The sequence below is a fragment of the Podarcis vaucheri genome (assembly GCF_965113315.1).
Source record: "Podarcis vaucheri genome assembly, chromosome: 4".
Lineage (NCBI taxonomy): Eukaryota > Metazoa > Chordata > Lepidosauria > Squamata > Lacertidae > Podarcis > Podarcis vaucheri.
Window position 1 is genome coordinate 81,249,307 of NC_138762.1, and position 22,231 is coordinate 81,271,537.

General features: G+C 41.0%; 1 protein-coding gene across 16 annotated transcripts in view; it reads right to left on the reverse strand.

Annotated features, from left to right (window-relative positions):
* Positions 1 to 22,231, reverse strand: part of SEPTIN10 (septin 10) — a 50,603-nt gene that overhangs the window by 806 nt on the left and 27,566 nt on the right. For 4 of the 16 annotated variants that reach the window (XM_082218724.1, XM_082218723.1, XM_082218713.1 and 1 more), the window contains exon 11: positions 21,453 to 22,116. In XM_082218724.1, coding sequence (XP_082074850.1) covers positions 22,101 to 22,116 — 16 coding nt within the window. In that variant the 3' untranslated portion in view covers positions 21,453 to 22,100. The other 12 variants (XM_082218722.1, XM_082218720.1, XM_082218721.1 and 9 more) reach the window with 12 other exon arrangements.

A 22,231-nucleotide genomic window follows, 5' to 3' on the forward strand; every position in this document is an offset into this window, starting at 1 on the left:
TAAATCGTATTTATTTAATATGTGGCTATTCTTCCTACCTTTCTTTCATTGGTGGTGGACATGGGTTTCCCTGACAGATTCCAATCCAGTCACTGATCAAACTCAAACCTGCTTAGTTTCAGCAAAGTGTTTGCATCATGTCCCTTCGGAATGTGCCCTGATAGCTGAACATTTAGTAATTTCCATGAATGTATTTCAAGGTTGAATTAAATCAGGGGTGGGCAACCTAAGGCCCAGGGTTCTCAATCCGGCCCGCGGATGGTCCAGGAATCAGTGTGTTTTTACATGAGTAGAATGTGTCCTTTTACTTAAAATGCATCTCTGGGTGATTTGTAGGGCATAGGAATTCGTTCTTTTTTTTCTTTTTCCAAAATATAGTCCGGCCCACCACATGGTCTGAGGGACGGTGGAGTGGCCCACGGCTGAAAAAGGTTGCTGACCCCTGAATTAATTCACAGGTGAGAGTAAATGCAGTGTGAATCGGTATCTGTCCATTCCATGGAGTTTCTCCTTCTTTCCCCCTGCAGCCCAAAATCTCCTCTGTTTAGTGCAGCTTAAAAGAAATGTCCTTTTATATACACTATTCTCAGCAGGGGGACCACCCCTCTGGGGGATAAAATTAGAGGCGTGCAAGGGGTTGGAGGTCAGAGAAAAGAAAGTCACATAGTGCAATCAGATTTCTGTTGTGCAAGTTTGTGGAAATTGTTCTATGCTGCCCAACAGTCACTACTGAGACGATGGTATTTCTGATCATTTAATGACCTTGTCATCATTTAAAAGCAGATTTCTAGCATTAAAATGAATTGCTTAGCATAGTTATTCCTTAGAGTAGTTGGAATTTTGAGCAGAACAGTTAGCGCAGCAAGAACCCCCTTCTCCACAATATATTTTTTAGGTTGTTTATAATTCTGTAATAACTTCTGTCATCGCCACAAAACCACAAAGACTTTTGTGAATTTCAGAATATTCCTAGGAATGAAAAAAAACACACACATTGTGGCCATATGGATCTGCTTTCTATGACTTTTAAACGTAACATACCTTAACCATATAACGTTTTCAAACTGCTTCCAAATTCTATTCATGGTGCTCCCTGTGGGCTCGTTCCCTTTCTAATCTCTCTTTCTCTCTCTCCTCCTGTATATTCACAAATTCCTGATCTCTGACATCAAAGCACAGGAGCTCAAGCCGAAAACCTTGATCCCTTAGGAAATAAGAGTTCTCGTAAAAGTGTCTGATAGTATCAGTAAGACAGTTTTGAACAAGTTAATACAAAATGGTTCCCCCCCCCCCATATTTGGTACCTGATTAATTTATACTGCTTAAAATATTTATCTGAACCGGACAGTGTACCCTGTCCTAAAATCCAAATCCTAAGATTTTATGGAATTGATTACTTACTTTTTCCGATCCTTATCTTTTTTATAACCAACAGTGGGCGTAGGGGGCAGTGGCCTCCCTGGGATTATTTCTGCGGCAGCTTTTCTGTCATTGAATGCAATAATTTCTTCTTCCAGGAGTCTTCTTTTCTCCTCCAATTTCATTCTCTCTTCTTGATCAAGCCGTTTTAAATGTTCGAACTCCAGCTGTAGCTAAAGTCAAGCACAAAAATATCACTTCTGCCACAAGATGGTAGCCTAGCACTTAACATACCATCTTCAGGAATAACAAGGTCAAATACAGAGACTGATTTCCTTAACAAATGTCAGAGTTTTCACTTAACTATTTTTGTAGTTCACTTATTGACACAAGTGCGCTAAAACCTTTTCTTAGAGTAACTTGGAACTGATTTCTTTTTAATGACAAATGTGGACATCAGTTTTATTCATAAAAGTTTTTTCAAGGGGGGGGGGTATAATTCTTTCAGAGCATCGCATAGTTAACTTCCCAATTCTTGCTAAATGAAGAACAGATCAAACATTTCCCAATTGAACAACATGGCCTACTGCCTTGATCAGCCCATCTTTCAATATGCATATGATACTCTGAGTTATACTGTAAGCTTCTGGTCAACAATTTACTTTTAAACCAAAGGAGACTGATTTCAGTAAATTATGTTAGATCAACTTGTGATGTCATTAAGCATAGGAGCCAACTCCTAGGGGCCTAAGTCCCTTCAACCCCCTCTCCACCCTAAAATATTTGAGAGAGCTGCCACACACACACACACACACACACACCCCAGTTGATTGGCACTGCCATTCAAATAGTGTGTGTGTCCTAGGATCTATTATGCAGGGCACGGTTTACCTGGGATACTTGAATATTTTATTCAAGTTGGCACCCCTATCATTATGCAATTATGAAAGGCTGTTTCTATTGTTTCCTGGAACTCTGATCTAAATCAACAGCAAGCTGCCACATGAACTTGATGATCCCTGTGTGCTGAACAGCTGAACAGGAAAATGGAGTCCCCCACAGATAAAATGCCTATTTCACCATCTAACATTGCTGCACACCACCCCAATGTCTGAGCAGTGCGCAGAGGCGCCAACGATAGGGGTGGACGGAGATTCAGCTCCCTCAGTATTTCTATCTCTCTGGCTTCCATCTGCCTCTGGCTTGCACTTCACACATATCTCTCGTCTTTCTAAGTATGGCAGTTATCTCATTTGTATTATGCAACGTGGGGCATTCCCATTTTCAACCGTAGCAAATGGGAGCAGAAAAAGAAATGGCTTGACCCAGCACAGCAACACTGCTGTAGAGACCATCCTAACCACAATAAATCACATCAACTACCAAATCAGAATCTAATAACCTTCTCCTTAATACTGAACGTGCCTAGCCAATCGGCTCCAGCTGTGTGAACAAGAAAGAGGAGGAAGGGCTCTGCCACTCATTGTGAGACACTGGGAAGGGATGAAGAGGGAGGTACCATGCGCATGTGGACACACACAAACAAACCAGGGGAGGAGACATATTTGGGACACAGCTGAATATTTAGTTGCAAGTCTCCCTGGTCCTGACTCGTGATGGAATTCCAGCCATGATCAGGATCTAAAGAATCATTCTCTCCAGTACATTCTTTGCTAGACTCTAGCCATCTTATTCTGCTGCTCCACGTAATGTCTTCAAGCTATGGCTACAACCAGATCAAGAACTATAAGAGAGATGGGCTTACTTCTCGCTCAGCTTCTTTCAACTGTACTTCTTTCTCTTTGACCCTCCGAACAAACCTTTGCCTCATCTCTTCTTCTTTTTGCCGTAATCCGTTAAGGAATTCAATCCGCCTAGCTTCATAAGTCTCCTGCAGACTGAGGACCATAAAATGTAAAACAGCCTTCATTCAGAGCTGGCCGCATTCACCCATTTTATTTACAAAACCCAACCACATTTGATCAGCTTTCCCGTGCACGAGAGACTGTGAAAGTTCACAGGGAGATTAAAAGTACAAGGAGATGTTTTGCTCAAGAAGGTGTGCACTGGAGTTACATCTCGCAATTAAGGGGCTGGGTGAGAACAGTTGCAGTCTGCTGTCTCACCATACTCAGTGTTTCCTTCTGTTAAATTTATAAACTGGTTCTAAAAGCTGTTAGGACAGGACAAGCAGTGGTGCTATGAATAGAATGCAGGGCAACAAATTAATCATGGTGAAGCGGACAAAGCATAGGTGGCTCTGGGCTTTTATTTTTGATCCTAAATGCATCTAACTTGGGAGTATACCTGATCAATTGAAATAGAACTTAATTTGGGAAAGATTTGGTCACTTCCAGATGACTTGTTTAATGAACATTCAGCCTGATTTGCTTATGAAGCTATTAGACAACATAGTCATAGGGTATTTAACATGCATTTATTCTGATTTGTGAGATTAGACAACATTAATTCAAGAAAGTGTTATTCCACACTTTCCTGTTCAGCAGAAAAAAATCAGTTCTTTTATCACTGTGCATTTGCAGACCACCAAACAGATCTATCTACATCAACTAATGTACCCACTGGAATTATTGCCACATTTCAAAATCTGTAGTGATTATGTTTGACGGCAAAAGAAGGTGTCATTTTCTCATTGTTTGCCTGGCTTTCCCCTTCTTCTCCTCTTTACATGTCAGTCTAGAATCTCTTCTATCAGTTTTTTAAGCTTCCTCTCAGAATGCTGGATGTGTCCTTCCTTTTTGGCACACTGACAACTGGATATTCTCTCTACAAAGTCACTTTCCAGTAAAGAGACTACTCTGAACCAGACAAAGAGTAAAACATGCTGATCTTACAGTTGAAAGCTGATTCCAATCTCACTGTAATACATACAATGTCAACAGCCAGAGGTCTTCCAACTATCTCACTCTTGGCATCTGTTAAGGAGTAAAGGTGCCTTTAGCTTAGAAAGCATTCAAATTCTTTTTAAAGGAACCCAGATGTTAAGATGTCATTTTTGTAACTTTTTACACCAAGGGCAGGAGACATGCCACCCTCCAGATGTTGTTGGGTATCCAGCTCCCATCAGCCCCAGGCAACATCTGGAGGACCACAGATTTTCCACCCCGTTTTACACTCTAACTAGGTTCAGCGTTAGGTGGTATCATCTTATTGCACCAAGTCTAACTGCTACATGTGCTTCTCCCCTGCTTTTAAACTGGGATAACAAAACCAGTTACAGCTTCTTCAAGTTCAGTATCTACTTGGATGTAAGCAGATGAAGCTAGCCCTTTGCAAATCTGTACCCATTCCTTTTTAGCCAGGCATTTAACTTTTCCTAGAGAAGCAAGTTTGGGAGGAACAGCTGGCTCATCCCATTTCTAGCAACAACTTGCGATGCAAGATGTTTATTGGTTGGCTGCTATGGAAATTATGAGTCTACACCCCTAACCACCAATGAATCCATCCAAGTTAATGTCATGCTTCTGCCATGTGTAAATGTAGGCTGCAAGAAGTATTGGACAAGTGGGGGGGGGGATCAAAGGCCAGTGCTGGATTCAGAGCGGCGTAGATGTGCATTAGATGAGTGGAGGTAGAGCCAAATGTAAGTTCATCTCACAACGGGGGGGGGGGGGGACAATTTACCAGCTCACATTGGAAGGTACGTCTTCAACGCCTTACTGTTTAACAGGGAGAAGAACAGCAGCATCTTTTCAGAAAGGTTATGTCCAAGGTGAGATTGTGTCCCCTTTTTTTATTCTGATCTTACCAACGCTGTTAAGGCAAGTTAATTGTCAAGTTCCCTGTTTTTACACTATTATTTATTCTAGTCACAGATCATGTTCTATTGCAGAAGTTAAATGTTAGTACTGCAGCGACTACTGTAAATAAAGTCTGTTTTGAGGCCAGCACGCATCTTGCATATCTGTTTAGAACATCAATGAGAATGAAAGAAAGAAAGAAAGAAAGAAAGAAAGAAAGAAAGAAAGAAAGAAAGAAAGAAAGAAATTTAATTGGTATTTAAGAACATAGGAAACTCCTTATACCAACTTAGGCTATTTGTCCACCTGATCTAGATATTGTCTAATCCAACAGGAAGTGCCTCTCTCCGGGGTCTATGGTCCCCTACCCATATTTGTAAGATGAAGAATTAGTACACAGCTGGAGACATTCTGAGTTGCACTTGAGGGAATTCAATAATAGTTCCAAATCAGTACCGGGATCATGTCACATTTGGTTCCTGTAAGACCAAGCTGTATCTTTCTAAAACACACACACACACAGAGACAGGATTTAAAAAACTTTAATTCCATCATTCTACACTATAAGGCAACATACCTTTCTCTATGAGTTGTCTTTTTGGAATCTGGAATCCTAAAAACAAAACAAAGATACAGATTTATCAAGTTGTAGTGTGCTTCCACAGTTCTGTCTAAGGAACCCAATTTTATGTTATCCTGGCTCACAGAAAGAAACTGATACCATTCCAAGTTTCTAAAAGTTAAAGGAATTTGCTTTTTTTCTTACGGAAATATAACACTGAAATAATTATGTACTTAATTTTAAAAACGATGGGTGGTATTTAACTAAGACTTACTCAGGGTACATTTCAATCGTTAGTCCTGTTCATTAATTTTAATGGGTCTTATTCTGAGTAAGTCTTAATTGAATACCACCTAAGATTTGTATTTAGCACTTACAAACAACTATGTATGTGGAGTACACTTATAAAGCTTTCAGAAGCCTTGTACTCATATAACACAAAGCCAAAACATGGCTTAGACTTAAGACAGAAAGAATAAGCACGTGGGGACCCAAAAGGAAAATTGCAGCCACTTCGCTCCTCCCCCGATCGTGCTGTTGCCATGCTACTTGGAGCTAAGCTATGGGGTCAGATTCAACAAAGGGCCCCCACTAGCAGAAGTCTGTGCAATAGCACATTTTCCTCCCCCTCCTCCCCCCTTGCACCCTCATAAATTGGCTAGGGGGTGTGCAAACAGTTTTAATTACACACTTAAGATTCAAGATACCTTCAGAGAAGTAATTACAAAAGCCATGTTGGGAATTGGTTTAACTATTAAAAACATAGGAAAGGCTCGCTCTCTTACCTGATTTGATCAGTGTCTCGGAAGCCCATCTCTTCCAGTTTATACTGCCGGTACAGTTCATAATGAACAGAACAAGTTTGTTCTATCAAGTCTTCCATATTTGTACAAATCATCATTTCCCGGAGCTTCACGAAATCGCAGTGGTTCTCATTCTCCACTAATGAAATAAAATAAGATATCACCTCTATCCTATTGGAATTTACCATGGGATGCAGGAAACACCCCCCGAAAGCCCTTTCACACTGCGATTGCGGGACAAGAGGTTGCAGGGGAGGTATTGAGCAGAGGCAGTATTTCCTATTCATCTCATACATTTTGCAAGGGTCTCCTGAACCACAAGGAGAGGCTTGGGTAGCAGTTGCAAATATGGGATCAGGAAATTCCCCTTTCAAATGCATCTGCCAGCTCAGAGGCAGATGGGAGGTACTGGAAGGCAGAAGAGGTACCACCCCCTCCCCAATTCCTCACCATCCAGGCCAGATTATATGACCTCACTGGATGTCTCCAGCTCAGACAACACCCCTCCAATTCATCCCTCACCACTTCCACACCATAAACGCCATTATTTGCAGAATGGTCCTTTAAAAGAAGGATCAGTTGCTCAGAGTGGGTAGGGCTAATAAGAGGGTTCAGGCCAGCTTTTATAACGTCTCAGAAGGCTTCAGCATAATTCTGAGGCAGCAGCTCTCCTTAAACTAATCCTAGCAAGCTCCGGCTGCTGTGGGCAATCCAGACTGCTGACAAGCTGACTTTTTGCTTTGTGGCTGGTAAGCGTGCGTCCCATAATTTCCTGCTGAAATCTTGTGCCTTTTTAGATCACAAATGTTCTGTGTGCTGTTTCACTTTTGTTGCTGTACAGTGCAAGAGTGCCCCTCCAGATGGCAACAATACAATAATATTGGGGAAGTATCACTGTGCAACTAATAAAGCAGACTGGTTGATACATGTCCTGTCTAAATCCATCACTAATGCAATATTATTGTGTTGATAACGTGTTGCAGAATGTGCCTGTGAGAAAGGAACAGTAGACTCATGGTACTGCTACAGATCACTAGTTTAAATCACGAAGCCTAGAATATTGCCTGGTTCACAAATATGACAAAAAGATGTTGTGCTCATTCAGGTGGCTTCAAAAAGAAGAAAGCAGTTCTATAAAGATGCTGCAAAATGTGAACTTTATCAGTTGAGAAGCAGACAATTAACCATGCAAAGTTACTTTCACTGCTGGCTATCTTAGGAAACTAATTCTGGAAAAAGTGAGAGTTCAAACTCTTCTTTACCTTCCACTACGCCCCAAGGATACTGGCGAGCTTTTACTGTTTTGTCTCCAACTTTTACCTCTTCCAAACTCCCCACTACTGCAAATGGCAAGTGTGCCTGCAAAACAGAGAGTAAATAAATTTGTACTGCTGTCAACACTAAGAATAAATAAATGAAAAATGCAATATATACAACATGTAGCCTAATTACATGAAAGACCATCACACCTGTCAAAAATAAGGTGAAATCCCATTAAAATACTTACATTCTAATACTTGTAGTTGAAGTACTTACATTCATGTTAGCATTAATGTTAGCAATGCTCTCATCATCTGTTGGGAACTGATATATCTGGAGTCTACTACTGACCAGTTCACTCATGATGTTGACCTTAAACTGCTGTAGTTCAGTTTTAGAAATTGTATCAGCTTTGGCTATAAGGGGAATAATGTTCACCTATTAAAGAAATAAGAAGTATTGTATTCATAAAAGCCAAATCTACAAGTAATCTGAACTTTTTAAACACAAATTACCATGTTACTGAAAAAGCAAGGTGCTTTTTAAACAGAGTAGCAAAACAGCTCTTCAGTACCATGAGCTTGCTAAAATAATAATAATAACCAACTTGCAATTTCTACTTATCTGTATAGCTCAGTTTTCCATTTTATCAGAAATACTGCGAAAACTTTACCAGAATAAAACATCATCATCAAAAACAGTCACCATCACAAAGTTTTTTTTTGCTTTACTAGGGCATCGATGTATTTCTTTTTGTATAATGTTTTATGTATAATGAATTACCTAACAAAAAGGCAACAATTTCCACAATGATTCCCTTGCAAGCAATTGTAGGCTTTTTGTACTTCAACAAAAGTACTGCTAGCTACTGTGAAATACGTTTCTTGTTTCTGGATGTGCCTTTTCTTTTGCCTTCCTCATTTACAAACCAAACATATCCCTTGTGAGCTGACAGCATTTCAGAGCTTCTGAAGAACTATTGGCAAATGTAAGCAAGTGAAAACCCTTGATATGGTATGAATCATGCAGAGAACTAGCTTTCCTGTCTGCCTGCCATTTGGCTAAAGGTATAGGAGGGAATGTTTATATCGCTGCTTGGAGTGTAAGGTTTTTGTACTTTATACACATTTCTATACATCTTCCCTTGACTCAGCTACAAGCTAAAAAAAAAAGGTCAGATTTAAGTCCTCCACACATTAAAAATACCTGATTAGGATTTTTATGGCAACCAATCTTCTGCCCTTAAAGTAAGGTTGGGGAATCTCTTTCAATGATGCTTCTTTATTATCTGGATGGAGGACAGAGGGGTGTGCAAGTGTGTGCAGAAATTGACCTACTTTACAAAGATAAAATCTGTTGCTCCTCTATCCCCTTTTGCCTCTGGCCCCATCCATCATTGCTAAGTGGCCCTCAGAAAGCTGCCTGGAAGGGGAAACGGCCCTCAGCTGAAAAATGACCTGCACCTGTGCATTAAAGTTTATCCACCTATAGTCAAATGGAAATGCAAGTGGAAGAGTTGGGTGGAATTATGAGGTAGAGGTGATTGTGTGGTGGAGGGGAAAGCGTAAGACTGAAGGCAACCTAGTTCGGGGCCAACATTGTCAAATCTCATGTTTATAAAATGAACTACTGCTTTAAACTCCATTTAAACCCAGGTTAGGGATGCGGCTGGTGCTTTGGGTTAAACCACAGAGCCTAGGGCTTGCCGATCAGAAGGTCGGTGGGTGAGCTCCCGTTGCTTGGTCCCTGCTCCTGCCAACCTAGCAGTTCGAAAGCACAAAGTGCAAGTAGATAAATAGGTACCGCTCTGGCAGGAAGGTAAACGGCGTTTCCGTGCGCTGCTCTGGTTCGCCAGAAGCAGCTTTGTCATGCTGGCCACATGACCCGGAAGCTGTACGTCAGCTCCCTCGGCCAATAAAGCGAGATGAGCGCCACAACCCCAGAGTCGGCCACGACTGGACCTAATGGTCAGGGGTCCCTTTACCTTTACCTAAACCCAGGTTGCCTTAAAATCCTGAAAATAGTTTGAGGTACACCTCAAAGAAAGGTACAGCTTAGGCATAGGTTCATAGCCTCAGCCCCTTCCGGCATCATACCCTTTACGGAAGTTGTATCTGGAGACTGGTTATGCCTCTTGCTTGCCTTGATAGAGAGATATGTAGAGACCTTTAAATTTATGTGGTTGGAAAACAGCCTTCTAAAAGTCACATCCTTTACTCTTGCCATGTGGCTCCTGGAAAACTATTGACAAGGGAATGTGGTCCTCTGGCTGGAGGGCCCCCACCTCTGGTTTACATCATCAGCTAGAACTAGGCCATATTGGAAGATAGGTACCAGACAAGACTAAAGTGACGACTGGCAAATGAATAAGAAGGTAATTCTGCCTATATAACTGTACTAGAGTTTTAACTTACTTACTGACGTTGCTGCTTTATAAAAGTAAAAAATTTAAATAGTCGGCTGAACCACTGTGATTTAGTATTTAAGTATCTGCAAAAGACTCTGTACTTAAATTTAAAATGATTTTTCTCACCTTCTGAGTAGCGCTTGTTTTACTCAACGTTGTAAGATCTTAAAAGCATGGCGAGCATTTATTTTAATTAGCAGGGAATATTTTGCACAAGTTAGAGCCTTATCAAACCACGACATAAAATACTGAAGTTGAATGAATTCTGGTTTTAATATCTTACCTTCCTAGAAAGATTTTTCATGGTTACTAAATCAAGAGTTTTCAGGGAATGCCCTGTGGGTGAAATAAAGTAGAGGCACACATGGATACGAGTATCACGGTAATTATACAAGGAACGATTAATTTTCAGCTCTTCCTGGAGGTAGGCTTCAAACTGTGCATCTACATAATCCACTATTGGCTGATAGCTGCAGAGAAGGGGGGAAATATTTGATGTAAGAGGACAAAGGTTGAGTTTAACTCTAATACACTGATAAACACAAATTGCCAAGGGACAGTAAAACAGCAGTGACATTAGTATAAACTCAGCGAAATTCTTAGGAAATCTTAGGAAATTATCCTCTAAAGTATATGCTCATAAAAAGACAAAGCCTCTTGACCTGAATATTATCATCCTAAACCAAAACAAGGGCACATCCACAGAAATCCATACATTTTGGCTGGCCTTGGTAACCAAATCGGGAGTTGCCTCAACCCTGCCGAAAAATAACTGGGTGTTTTACTGACCTCACACAAAACTTTGGAGGCAATCACCTCTGAAGCTCAGCCCCATCAGCAATTATCCCATTATCTCCCTGCCAAGCCCCAAGCTGAGAAGGGCGATGTTGCACAGCTCTTCCAAGCTCCTCTCCAGGATGCTTGTGAATCTAAACTACCAACGCCACCTTCTTAATACCTCCCCGCACTAGGCAGTGCTCACGCACCAATGCATCCCCGTCCTTTCCAGCCCATACTAACTGGAGGAGTGGGATATGTTGTGTGGTGGGCAGCATGCACTGAGCACTGCCTAGCACTGACAGGTGTGAAGAAGAGGAAGATCAAAACGGCAAGTGATCTTCCATACAGTTCAGTGTTTTGCAAAGCACCTTTAAAACACAGCATCACATAAATGACCCCCTAACTTCTTCCTGAGCTTAGAGGGGACTCCATGCTGCTTCCTCGTTGCCTCCCCCCCCCCAATCTGTCCTCCCAGCTCTGTGACTGCTGTAACAGCCCATTCTTCTCATTGCTTAAAGTGAGAAACAAGCAGTTGCCTCTACCTCCTCTCTCTCCAGTTTCTCAGTGTTAGGGTTCAAGCTTTACCCTGACCTGGAGCATAGGAAGTTGCCTCACATACTGAGTAAGACCCATGAGTCCATCTAGCTCACTACTGCCTGCACTGGCTGGCAGTGGCTCTCCCAAGTTTCAGACAGGGAATCTTAAAATGATTTTAATTTAGGGTCACCTCTCTGGAGATATGACATTAAGCAAATTGGGATATCTGATTGCAGCTCTTTCAACGATCAAGCAGATTCTAGTTTTGTAAGGTTTTTGCCAGTCAGTTGGACAATTTATCAGAAAACACCAGAAATAGTTTATAAGGAATAATTTATTATAAAGTTCCTAATACAGAAAAGAAAAGGGTAAAGGTGGTCAATATCAATTGCAATGCAGCAAAGTATGTTTTCTAACTAGTTCTGAAGGGAAGACAAATGGGCCAACTTTGAGTGCCTTATATACCTTTGAATTGCTTTTAGCAAGCATCATTGTCAAAGCTGTCTAGCTCTCCAATTGGTCAAGCACAGATACCAGGCCCACACTGATAGTTAGTCCCTCTCCCACTGAGAGTAAAATCCCAATCTCTGAAAACCAATTCAGACTGTCCCTGCTGACAGATAATCACTATCTGAGCCCACTAAGATAGTCAGAGATGCCATCTGCCCGCCTAGACAGAAAAGTCCTTATATGACTCTTAAACTGTCAGCATTTCACTTGAATTCCACACACACACGCTCTCCTGATTGGCTGCCGGTTTCACCAGCTCTCACTGGTTGCTGGGTCACCAGGAGGCAGACCCAGAGCCTGTCCATTACAGTCCTGACCCCAGCTGCCCAGCTCTCACACCTCCCCTCATCTCCCCCAGGGCCACAAGAACAGAGGAGACAGTAAGTACTCAGCTAGCTGCACGAGGCTACTTGGGAGGAGTGGGAAGAACACAGAAACAACTGCTTGGATCATGGTCTGAGAGTCAGAAACGGCTTGAGCCTTCAGCGTCAGATTAAGTTGCTTGCCTGAGCTTCTTCACTGCTGAAGCCCCAGAACTCAGCCTAGCTCCAAGTTCCAGCTTTCCTGACCTGTGGAAATGGACACTCAGCACTAGACAACGATGGGTAGGGAAGCTGCCATTGTTGCCCAATATGCAGCACCACACAACCCCATTATATTCAGCTCAGGGTGGAAGAGAAGAGGTTGCACTGGAATAACGTAGTTAGTTCACACACAACCAGTTCTTAGCACAAAGAAGTGCTGGGAAGGGGGAAAAGATGGTGCTGGGAACAGGTTAAATGAGAGTGAGGATACAGGAGCACACAGCTTGAGTTGGTGGGGACGGCTTGTCACGCTCGCCAGAGGGGAAAGGACATCACCAGACGGGAAATGGTGAGCAGATTTGTGAATGACTGACAATCCAGCACAAACCAATTGCTTTCAGATGCCCTTGGCCATAACTGTTTCAATGGCGCTTCAGTTCCACACATGACAGGACCTTCATTCCATTAACTTTATTTATTTAAGGTATTTCTTCACGACCCTTCCTCAAAAGATTCCAGGGCAACACACAAAAGTGTGAATAAAATTCACAAGACATAAAAATACAATTTAAAGCAAATAAAAGTAACAAAACACAACCGACAAAATTAAAATAAAATACACAGAATCACTGGATCATGCCAATTCATCCTAAGAAAATGGCCCAAAGCCAAATAACTGTTCATCTAGCCTAAAGGCACTTTGTTTTTCTTCAAACAGCTGTTCCTATGTGACAGGCAGCAGACTTCTTCCAGCTGCTCAGTCGGGGAGAAAGTCAAAGTTGCAGTGGGCACACATAAGCCTTTGGGTAAGAATGAAGTAGGTATTTGGGTCCTAGACAATGTCATCAGAATTGGAGTGCTTTTCTAAAATATTCTGTCAATTTAGTGATAACTGAAATTGTTTTCCAGATCAGCACACATAAAGTGAAAGTCTTGCTGATAAGTCATAAATTTGGAAATGTTTACCTCATTTCTCTAAATAACTCTGGTTATGTGTGGGTGTGTTAACTATGTCAATAAATTTTAATAAAATGAAATCAATACGCCTATCAATACCACTACATGACGCAAATGTCAGATCCTAGATGGCATGTCACTTGGCAAATTAATATGACATTATTCAAGTGAGGAGATACTAACCTCTCTTCTTTGTTTATCTGATCACCAAATCCAACTGTCTCTATTATGGTCAATTTCAATCGAACATTGCTTTCCCGGAGCTCATACGTCTCAGCTTTAAGTCGTACATTTGGCTGAAAGTGTGTTGACACGCGGTAATCAAAACTGTTATTAAACAAACTATGAATCAAAGTTGATTTCCCAATTCCAGTCTCCCCTACAATTAAAGACAGATAAAAAATGTACATACACGCCACACAAATTTCACCATAACACAATGAGGGTAATTGATTTTTTTCACATTCCCCAGGGGGTGGGGGGTGGAATGCAAAATGGCATTTACTGTAACTAAGGAATTAGTTCAGAGAGGCCATTGTCTCTTTTTTATTCCTTGATAGCAATATCTGATCATTATGCCATGGGATTTCCTCAAAGGATGCATATAATATTTATTCTAATGCTATTTTTGCTGCAAACTTTTTGGGGCTTGGGAAAACTTAACCCCACTTAAGTAATTCTGTTTATCTGAAGTAGTACAATACCAATGGAAAAGGGCAACACCTTTGTCACTTTCCTCTCCTTCAGATTTTTCAATAGTAATGAGTTTTAAAATAAAACAACTCACTGCTAGCAGCTACTTTACTTACCAATGCAGAGAATGTTGAAGCAGAAGCCCTGTTGGATATATTTATTAACCAACTGATCTGGTAAACTATCAAAGCCAACATGACCAGACAAGGATAAGGGTCGGGAACTCTGCTGTGGAAATAATAATATAAATTGGTATACAAGGCTGCAATACTATTACTACTATGTTGGCAGCAAGTTGCTGCAAAGTCTAAATAAGTTAACACCCATCATCCCTGACCACTGGTCCTGCTAGCTAAGGATGATGGGAGTTGTAGTCCAAAACCAGCTGGAGACTCAAGTTTGCAAAACCCTGATCTAGAAGAAGGGTACAGTAATCAATGGCAATTTTGTAACTTTGTTCTGCTCAACAAATTGTACAACTGCTAAAAAGCACTGCAAGAAAAAAAGCCTTTGATAGATTTTATTTTTTGTTACACAGTATAGTTAGAATTCTACAAACAAAACCAAATTGCAATTTTATTTTGGGTGAATTCACATTTTATTTGACTTTCTACTTTGCTGACCATAATTGTAATTCAAACAGTGCGTGCCAAATTATGTTCTATCATTCTTTTTTATATTGAGAAGGTTTAAAAACATTTATTATACATTATCTAAAAAGGTAACAACATTTAACCATGTTGGACAGTTGCAGCAGGGCAGGGGGGAAGCATCTTGTGGCTCCTTACAAATTTACTATGGCATAAGCCATTGTGGACTGTAGTCTCTGAAAGCGCATGAATTTATAAGTTTTCAGAATTCCCGCAAGACTCTTTGTTATTTCTGTAGTACCATAGCAATACAAAGAGAATACTCATCAATTACTTTACTCACACTCCTTGTTTCTTCTTTATTGACTGGTGGATAGGATGCTCTCATTCTCGTCTCAGACTTATACTTCTGGGGGGGAAAGTAGACCAAATGATTTTCTAAAATAAATAACAAATGGGGTGAGGGGGGAAAGGTAGGACTAAAGTTTGAATAAATATTTTTTAAAAAAAAATAATTTAAAAAACTGGGTAAGGAAAATGTGGTAGGACTAGATTAAATAAAATCATAATTGAATAATCATATGAAATTTATTTATTTGATTAATCAGACCTATTTTGTATATGAGTTAAAAACAAACACATTGAGGCATGTGGTATCCAACTAACATGTCCCATCAACACTAAGAGAGTTCTGCAGAAATCTCCCATGCATGCATCCGCTAAATGTATTCTAAAAGTTCCCCCAACCCTTCGGAGCAGATGAGGGGCAAGCACAGGGCATTGTCGGCCAATCGGTGCCAAAGAAAGACAGGACTTTTTTATGTATGCTACTACAGCAGCAAGAATTCTCATCGCAAAGTATTGGAAGACACAGGATCTACCCACTCTGGAAGAATGGCAGATGAAGGTGATAGACTATATGGGACTGGCTGAAATGACCTGCAGAATCCGAAACCAGGGAAAAGTGACGGTGGAAGAAGATTGGAAGAAATTCAAAATTTATCTTAAGAAATATTGTAAAATTAACGAGTGCTAAAATGTTGAGGCTATAGAAAAAAAGGGACTACAGCTGTAAAAGATTAAGTAAAAGAAAAGAACAAGGGAAAATTAGATAAACTCAAGGGGGAGGATTTGCTGAAACAAATTTGGAAATTGGGATGCAGAAAGGGGAGGTATGGGGAAGTCGGTGAAGTAAGGTTTAAGAAAAAAGGATTTGAAATTATACATGTTTGTTTATGTGTTTGTTTGTTTGTTTGTTTGTACTGTGTATTGTTTGTGTTTATATAAATTGTGAAAAACCAATAAAAAATTTAAAAAAAAGAAAGATGAGGGGCAAGCACAGGGAGAAAAGAGGAAGGAAAGTTCATTGTGGGAGCATAAATGCTTTTGCTGATAGGATGCATTTGTTGGGTGCTACCCATACGCAGGACCGGATTGAGGTTTGATGAGGCTCTAAGCTACTGAAGGTAATGGGGCCCTTTATATGTCCAGCTGTCCTTTGTCAACAACAAATTGTCACTGTTTTTTGTGTTGAATATATGTTATATGGACCTAATAGGTACCTAAAGCCATTTGCACATAACAAAATATGTATTTTATCAAAGTAATTGTTGAACTTATCTTATATTTTGGAAATGTACATCCAGGTTTTTTTCTCTTTAGTTTTTTTTGGGGGGCCCAAGAGAGTGGGGCCCTAAGCTATAGCCTGTTTAGCTTAAACGTAAATCCGGCACTGCCCACATGCTGTTTTTAGGTGATACATATGCAGCATGTTATGCTGAAAGAAGCACTGTGGTTGGGGAGCTTGCATGCATGCAAGAAGGAGCTGTTAAGTGAGGAGAAAATGACACTTGCCATGTGCAGTGGGCATTTTTCAAACAAACCACACTTATCCCATTTGTTGGTCCCTATGATATAACATCATCTGGCTAAGCAAAGCCGGATGTTTACAAATTTCTCCTCGCAGCTGCATCCAAGAAGGGAGGGAAAGTTCGCAAACTCGAGGCCCACTGTCTCTTGTTCTCATCAAGAAAAAACCCTGTTTTTTGTTTTTATTAGCGTGGCATCCAAACACAAGTAAAGCAAGCTGGCGTTTCCTCTTCAGCCAGAACCCACCTCTTTGCAACTAAATACAACAGGAAATTGAAGCGTTCACCTACTCCCATTTTTTTTTTTTAAGTAGCCCATGACAGTAACAAGCCTGTGAACATGCTCTCCATCTCATTAACCTCTGTATATGATTCATTTCAAAGCTTCGTCAAGGGGAGCCCACAAAAATTTGCACAGCCGTGATGGTTTTTTTGCCTTGAAAAAGAATAGGGGGGGAAGGATGTCCCTCCCCGCCAACAGTTAGGTTAGTTCCCTTTCCCCAACTGTAAATTGAGTCTCCCCATTCTCTCTCTCCACAAAAAGTGTAACAGGAGCTCCCCCCTGAAAAAAAATCATAGTTATGTGCCAGCAATGCAGTTGGTGTCCCTGCTAAAGATCTGGCTTCTGTTTACTGTGATAGCACAAATAACAATTCATGAAGGCTGCTGGCTGCTCCAAACCTGCAAAATTATTGCCTGTGGTAAGGGGCTCGTGGATTATCTGTGCCACGGCCATCAGTTGCGGGCTTAATGCCGCCACCGTTTCCGACAGGCCTGCTGTTTGTCGCAAGGCCTCAGGCTTCTCGGCCTACCTTGGTTCAGCTTGCTTAGGCCTAGCTCCTCAGCCAAGGCCTTGTCTCAGCCCTGGGCTCTGAGGATGCCGCCTCCTAAAGTGGCTGTGTTGAACTGAACCTTCCAGAAGTCTAGTCATGTGATAGGAGTTTCCTTCAAGTTGTGGTTTTTTTATCACCAGGATAGGAGAAGGGCAAAACTAACACTGGCAAAGGCTGCAAGAATCCTGGGAACTGGAGTACAAGACAACAGAGGCCTGCTCTTAAAACCGAAAGGAGATTGGCAGCAGGGGCAGACCTTCTGGTCTCGAGTTGTGTGACGCCAAAATTTGGGGCTCCCCACCACCTCACCCCACCTCTCTTGCTGCATTCAAAGTAATAGTTGCTGCACCCCAAGGCTTAGCGCCCAGTGTGACTGAACGCTCCCCTAAATCCGCCCCAGGATTGCAGAATGAATTTTTTGCCTGCAGAAATTGCTGGAAGGAGGGGTGGCTGCAATTGGCCAAGAAAAGAGAGAGAACTAACTGCACTATTACAGTGGTACCTCGGGTTACATACTCTTCAGGTTACATACGCTTCAGGTTACAGACTCTGCTAACCCAGAAAATAGTGCTTCAGGTTAAGAACTTTGCTTCAGGATAAGAACAGAAATCGTGCTCCGGCAGCTTGGCGGCAGCAGGAGGCCCCATTAGCTAAAGTGGTGATTCAGGTTAAGAACAGTTTCAGGTTAAGAACGGACCTCCAGAACGAATTAAGTACGTAACCCGAGGTACCGCTGTATAGACATCGGTTCTGCCGAAGGGCTGGGCAAGAAGTCACTTGTTCACCGTTAAGTTAGTTGCTGGAGGCTGTTTTTGAACTGCAGGCTCCCAGAAAAAGGAGATTGCTCTGAAATGCACCACTTTTCCTTTGCAAAAGGGTGTTGCTTCCATGTAGCTGGCTGGAACAGCAGACCCCATTTACATAATACTCTGCTACACTGGAACTGGGATTTTAATTGAAGGATTTCAACAGAAGGTTCTTTTCAAGCCTAAATGATATGCAGGGGTAAGAGGGGCATATTACAGACTGGGTGGAGGTGGGAGCCTTCCCTGTTCAGCTGTATGGAAGATGTTCATTTTTCATTCGTTACATTCCCAAAGGTTGGGGATAACTCAAGTTTCAAATGGTGCATATCTTTAGCCGCTGACTCACCTCCTTTTATTCTAATTGGCTCCAATCAGCAGAAAGCTTGAGAATGCTTCTCTGTGGCTAAAAACCCCTCTTTTTTCAAAAGCACAGAAACTTTGGCAGGAAGTTTTTTGCAATTCTTACTGCCTCCTTCACAGGGATATTGAAATTGAATCTGGATTTAGAAGGCACAACAAGGATCTTCCTTGTTGTTGTTTTTTAGACAATTAGTTGTATCCGACTTGTGACCCCATGGACCAGAGCATGCCAGGCACTCCTGTCTTCCACTGCCTCCTGCAGTTTGGTCAAACTCATGTTTGGCAGGGGGTTGGACTCGATGGCCCTTGTGGTCTTTTCCAACTCTATGATTCTATGTTGGTAGCTTCGAGAGCACCGTCCAACCATCTCATCCTTTGTCGTCCCCTTCTCCTTGTGCCCTCAATCTTTCCCAACATCAGGGTCTTTTCTAGGGAGTCTTCTCTTCTCATGAGGTGGCCAAAGTACTGAAGCCTCAGCTTCAGGATCTGAGCTTCCAGTGAGCACTCAGGGCTGATTTCCTTCAGAATTGATAGGTTTGAGCTTCTTGCAGTCCATGGGACTCTCAAGAGTCTCCTCCAGCACCATAATTCAAAAGCATCAATTCTTCGGCGATCAGCCTTCTTTATGGTCCAGCTCTCACTTCCATACATCACTACTGGGAAAACCATAGCTTTAACAATACGGATCTTTGTTGACAAGGTAATGTCTCTGCTTTTTTCCTTGTAGGAATATGGCATACCACCTCCTTGTGGTAGCATGCATGAAGCTGCGGTTACATTGGAAAGATGCAGACAGATGTACTGTCCCCAAGTGATATGACAGGATGTGGTTGTAGGCTTTGACTGATAAACTTACGCAATGCTGTAGAGCAATTTGTGAAGAAACAAAAAATGATACTTTTGATACTGACTGGTTTATTTTTATTTCTTGTAACTCACTTCTTTATTTAACTTAACATGCTGCTATTACTTTCTGACGCATCGTGACTGTTTTTTGCTTTGTATCTGGTGACCAATACCCATTATTTGTTGTTTTTATTGTTTCATGTTATTTCTAATAAAAAAAGTATTAAAAATAAAGCTCCGTCTTCATGTGGGTGACTCTAGGACACTGGGGTCAAGGCCCTTTCTGCAAAAATAGTAGCAGGTCTTCAATCTGTGACCCCAGACCACTTGATTCAGTGCTGTTTTTAATATGGTAATTTGTATGTTTCTTAATACTTATAATAGATTGGTGTGCTTTTAAGCTGTTTCTCTTTATAATTCATGTTGTGAGCTGCCTTGGGCCTTACACTGGAATAAAGGTGCATAAAGAAATAATATTGATAATAAAAAAGTAGTATCCAATAAGAACGGTGTGGTTGGATTATCACTTTCAACAAATCAAAGGTTAGATGAAATGGCATTGAGTTTCATGTTACTCTCTCACCACTGCTGTTAGCACCTACTTGCTCTCTTGAAAATGTGATTTTCACATTCGCTCAAAGTTTTTGCCAGATTATTAGGCTTAAAAAAAAAGTATGATCTATAAATAGATCAGAAGAGACCCAGCAGGATGGTTTAAAATAGAGACAGTGTTGCTTTGAGAATTATTTCTCTAGCTTCATTTCTTACCACATCACCAGAATAACATGACCCAGGTGAAGGTATTTTTTAATTATTATTTTAGCTCAGGAGCAAGGAACATGGAAAATGTTGCCTAGCAACCCAATATCTATTCCAGATTGGAGAAGTAAGTATCCTCCATTACCTCGTTGTGATGGATTCAGAGTAATTCAGATTCAGAATAACAGAACATTTTTATCCATCTCCTATAATATCTTCTCCCATTCTTTCACACTCAACTCCCCGCCCACAACAGCCAGTTTCTTTCACCCCCCCCCCTCATTGGTTCCGTTGCCTTCATGTCTTCCTAGAAATTGCATTTCTGTTGACTGATACAATAGTTCAACAACATGAGATTTGAAATCTAGGCTATGTGCACATTGGCACCTTCAAACATGAGGTAGCCCCCCCCCCCATGCCTCAAGTCACTTTTAACATTACCGTACACATCTGAGAATGGGCAGGTATGTATCCATTCAATGCACATTACCTTATTTTGTTTTTCCCAGCCAACCACCTATTTTCAAGTTTTCAAATTATTAAGTTTTCAAATTAGATGGAAGCTGGCTTGAGGACCATACAGCAGTATTTCTCAAGAAAATAAGGGATTCGTGTAGATCATGGATAACATTGTGTGTTTATTTCCCAAGTTATGCATTTATATATACATGTTTTTTAAGTCCTGCAGAAATCTACGAGGATTGAGGATACAGCTGCTTTTGCTTATTAGTAAAAAGGAACCGTACAAAGGTTAAAAACCTATCGGCTGCCATAAGTTGTACAAGAACTTTAAAATTAAGTTAAGATTACATTTAGAGTACAATATTCTACATGGTTACTCAGAACTTCCTTAGCCTCCAGTTAGGCTGCAATTGTAAACACAAACAATGGGGAATCTGTGGCCCTCCAGATGTTGCTGGACTACAGTGTCAATTATCCCTGGCCACTTGGCCATGCTATCTGAGGGTGACAGGAGCTGGAATCCAACAATACCTGGAAGTCACAGGTCCCCTGTCCGTCCTCTATGCACTTACTTGGAGTCAGCCACCCCATTGCCCATGCTGAACACAAGAGAACCAGGACTGCAGAGTTCAAAGAAGGGTTTTGCAGCCAGCTGTGCAAATTTAGTTAGCAAAGTGCTAAACTGAAGGAAGACCTCTCTCCAAGGCACTTGATCTATCATCTTACAAACTCAATTTGTCAGGGTTCTCATGAACCAAACCAGGTTTTATTTGTTTTGGGAAATTTCTAATTTCCACTCAATTGGCGGCATGTAACGTAAGCTGAAGAACAGCAAAGCCTGTTCAGGTGGAAGGTATGTCTATAAACCAAGCTGGTTCTCAAAATATATTTGGGAATGAAGCTTAATGCTTGCACGGATACTTCATGAATAATTCAAAAGCTTATCATGATCACAGACCTAGAAAGGACATTTGTAAGTCCGTTTTGAGGAAAGGAAGTGGTTATTTAAACAGGTTTACATATTTTATTCAGCTGAATAAATGCATTCAATTGTGTATAGCTAAAACAGGATAAAAGGCACCAGTTCTTTAAAACATATGCAATATATATTCACTTCTGTACTATAGTGCTCATAACTCAAATGAAAACTGTTTTATGGCACAGTAATCTTTGGTGTGTGCAACTTGGCCACGGGTATATAGTTTAAGTGCATATCAATGGCGGCTTAAAAGAAACATCCTTTTAAATATATTAATGCAACAGCAACCCTACAGTACATTATGCAAAACGGATTATACATTTTAATATACTTTTCCATTGATTAAACATTGATCAGTTTTCAAGTTCGCTTGCGTTAAAAAAGGGGGGGTGATCGACGTTTCATCAAAGGGACTGTGAAGAATTTCTCCTTGTATCTTCGGTTTCACATAAAGCCAGAGCTGAAACAGAAAGAGGCATATCAGGTGTGCCTTTATCCACAGAGAGCGAAGACTATTTACAGTATTAAAGCTTCCATCTTCAATGTGTTCATATTTACTTTGATAAGTCCCAACT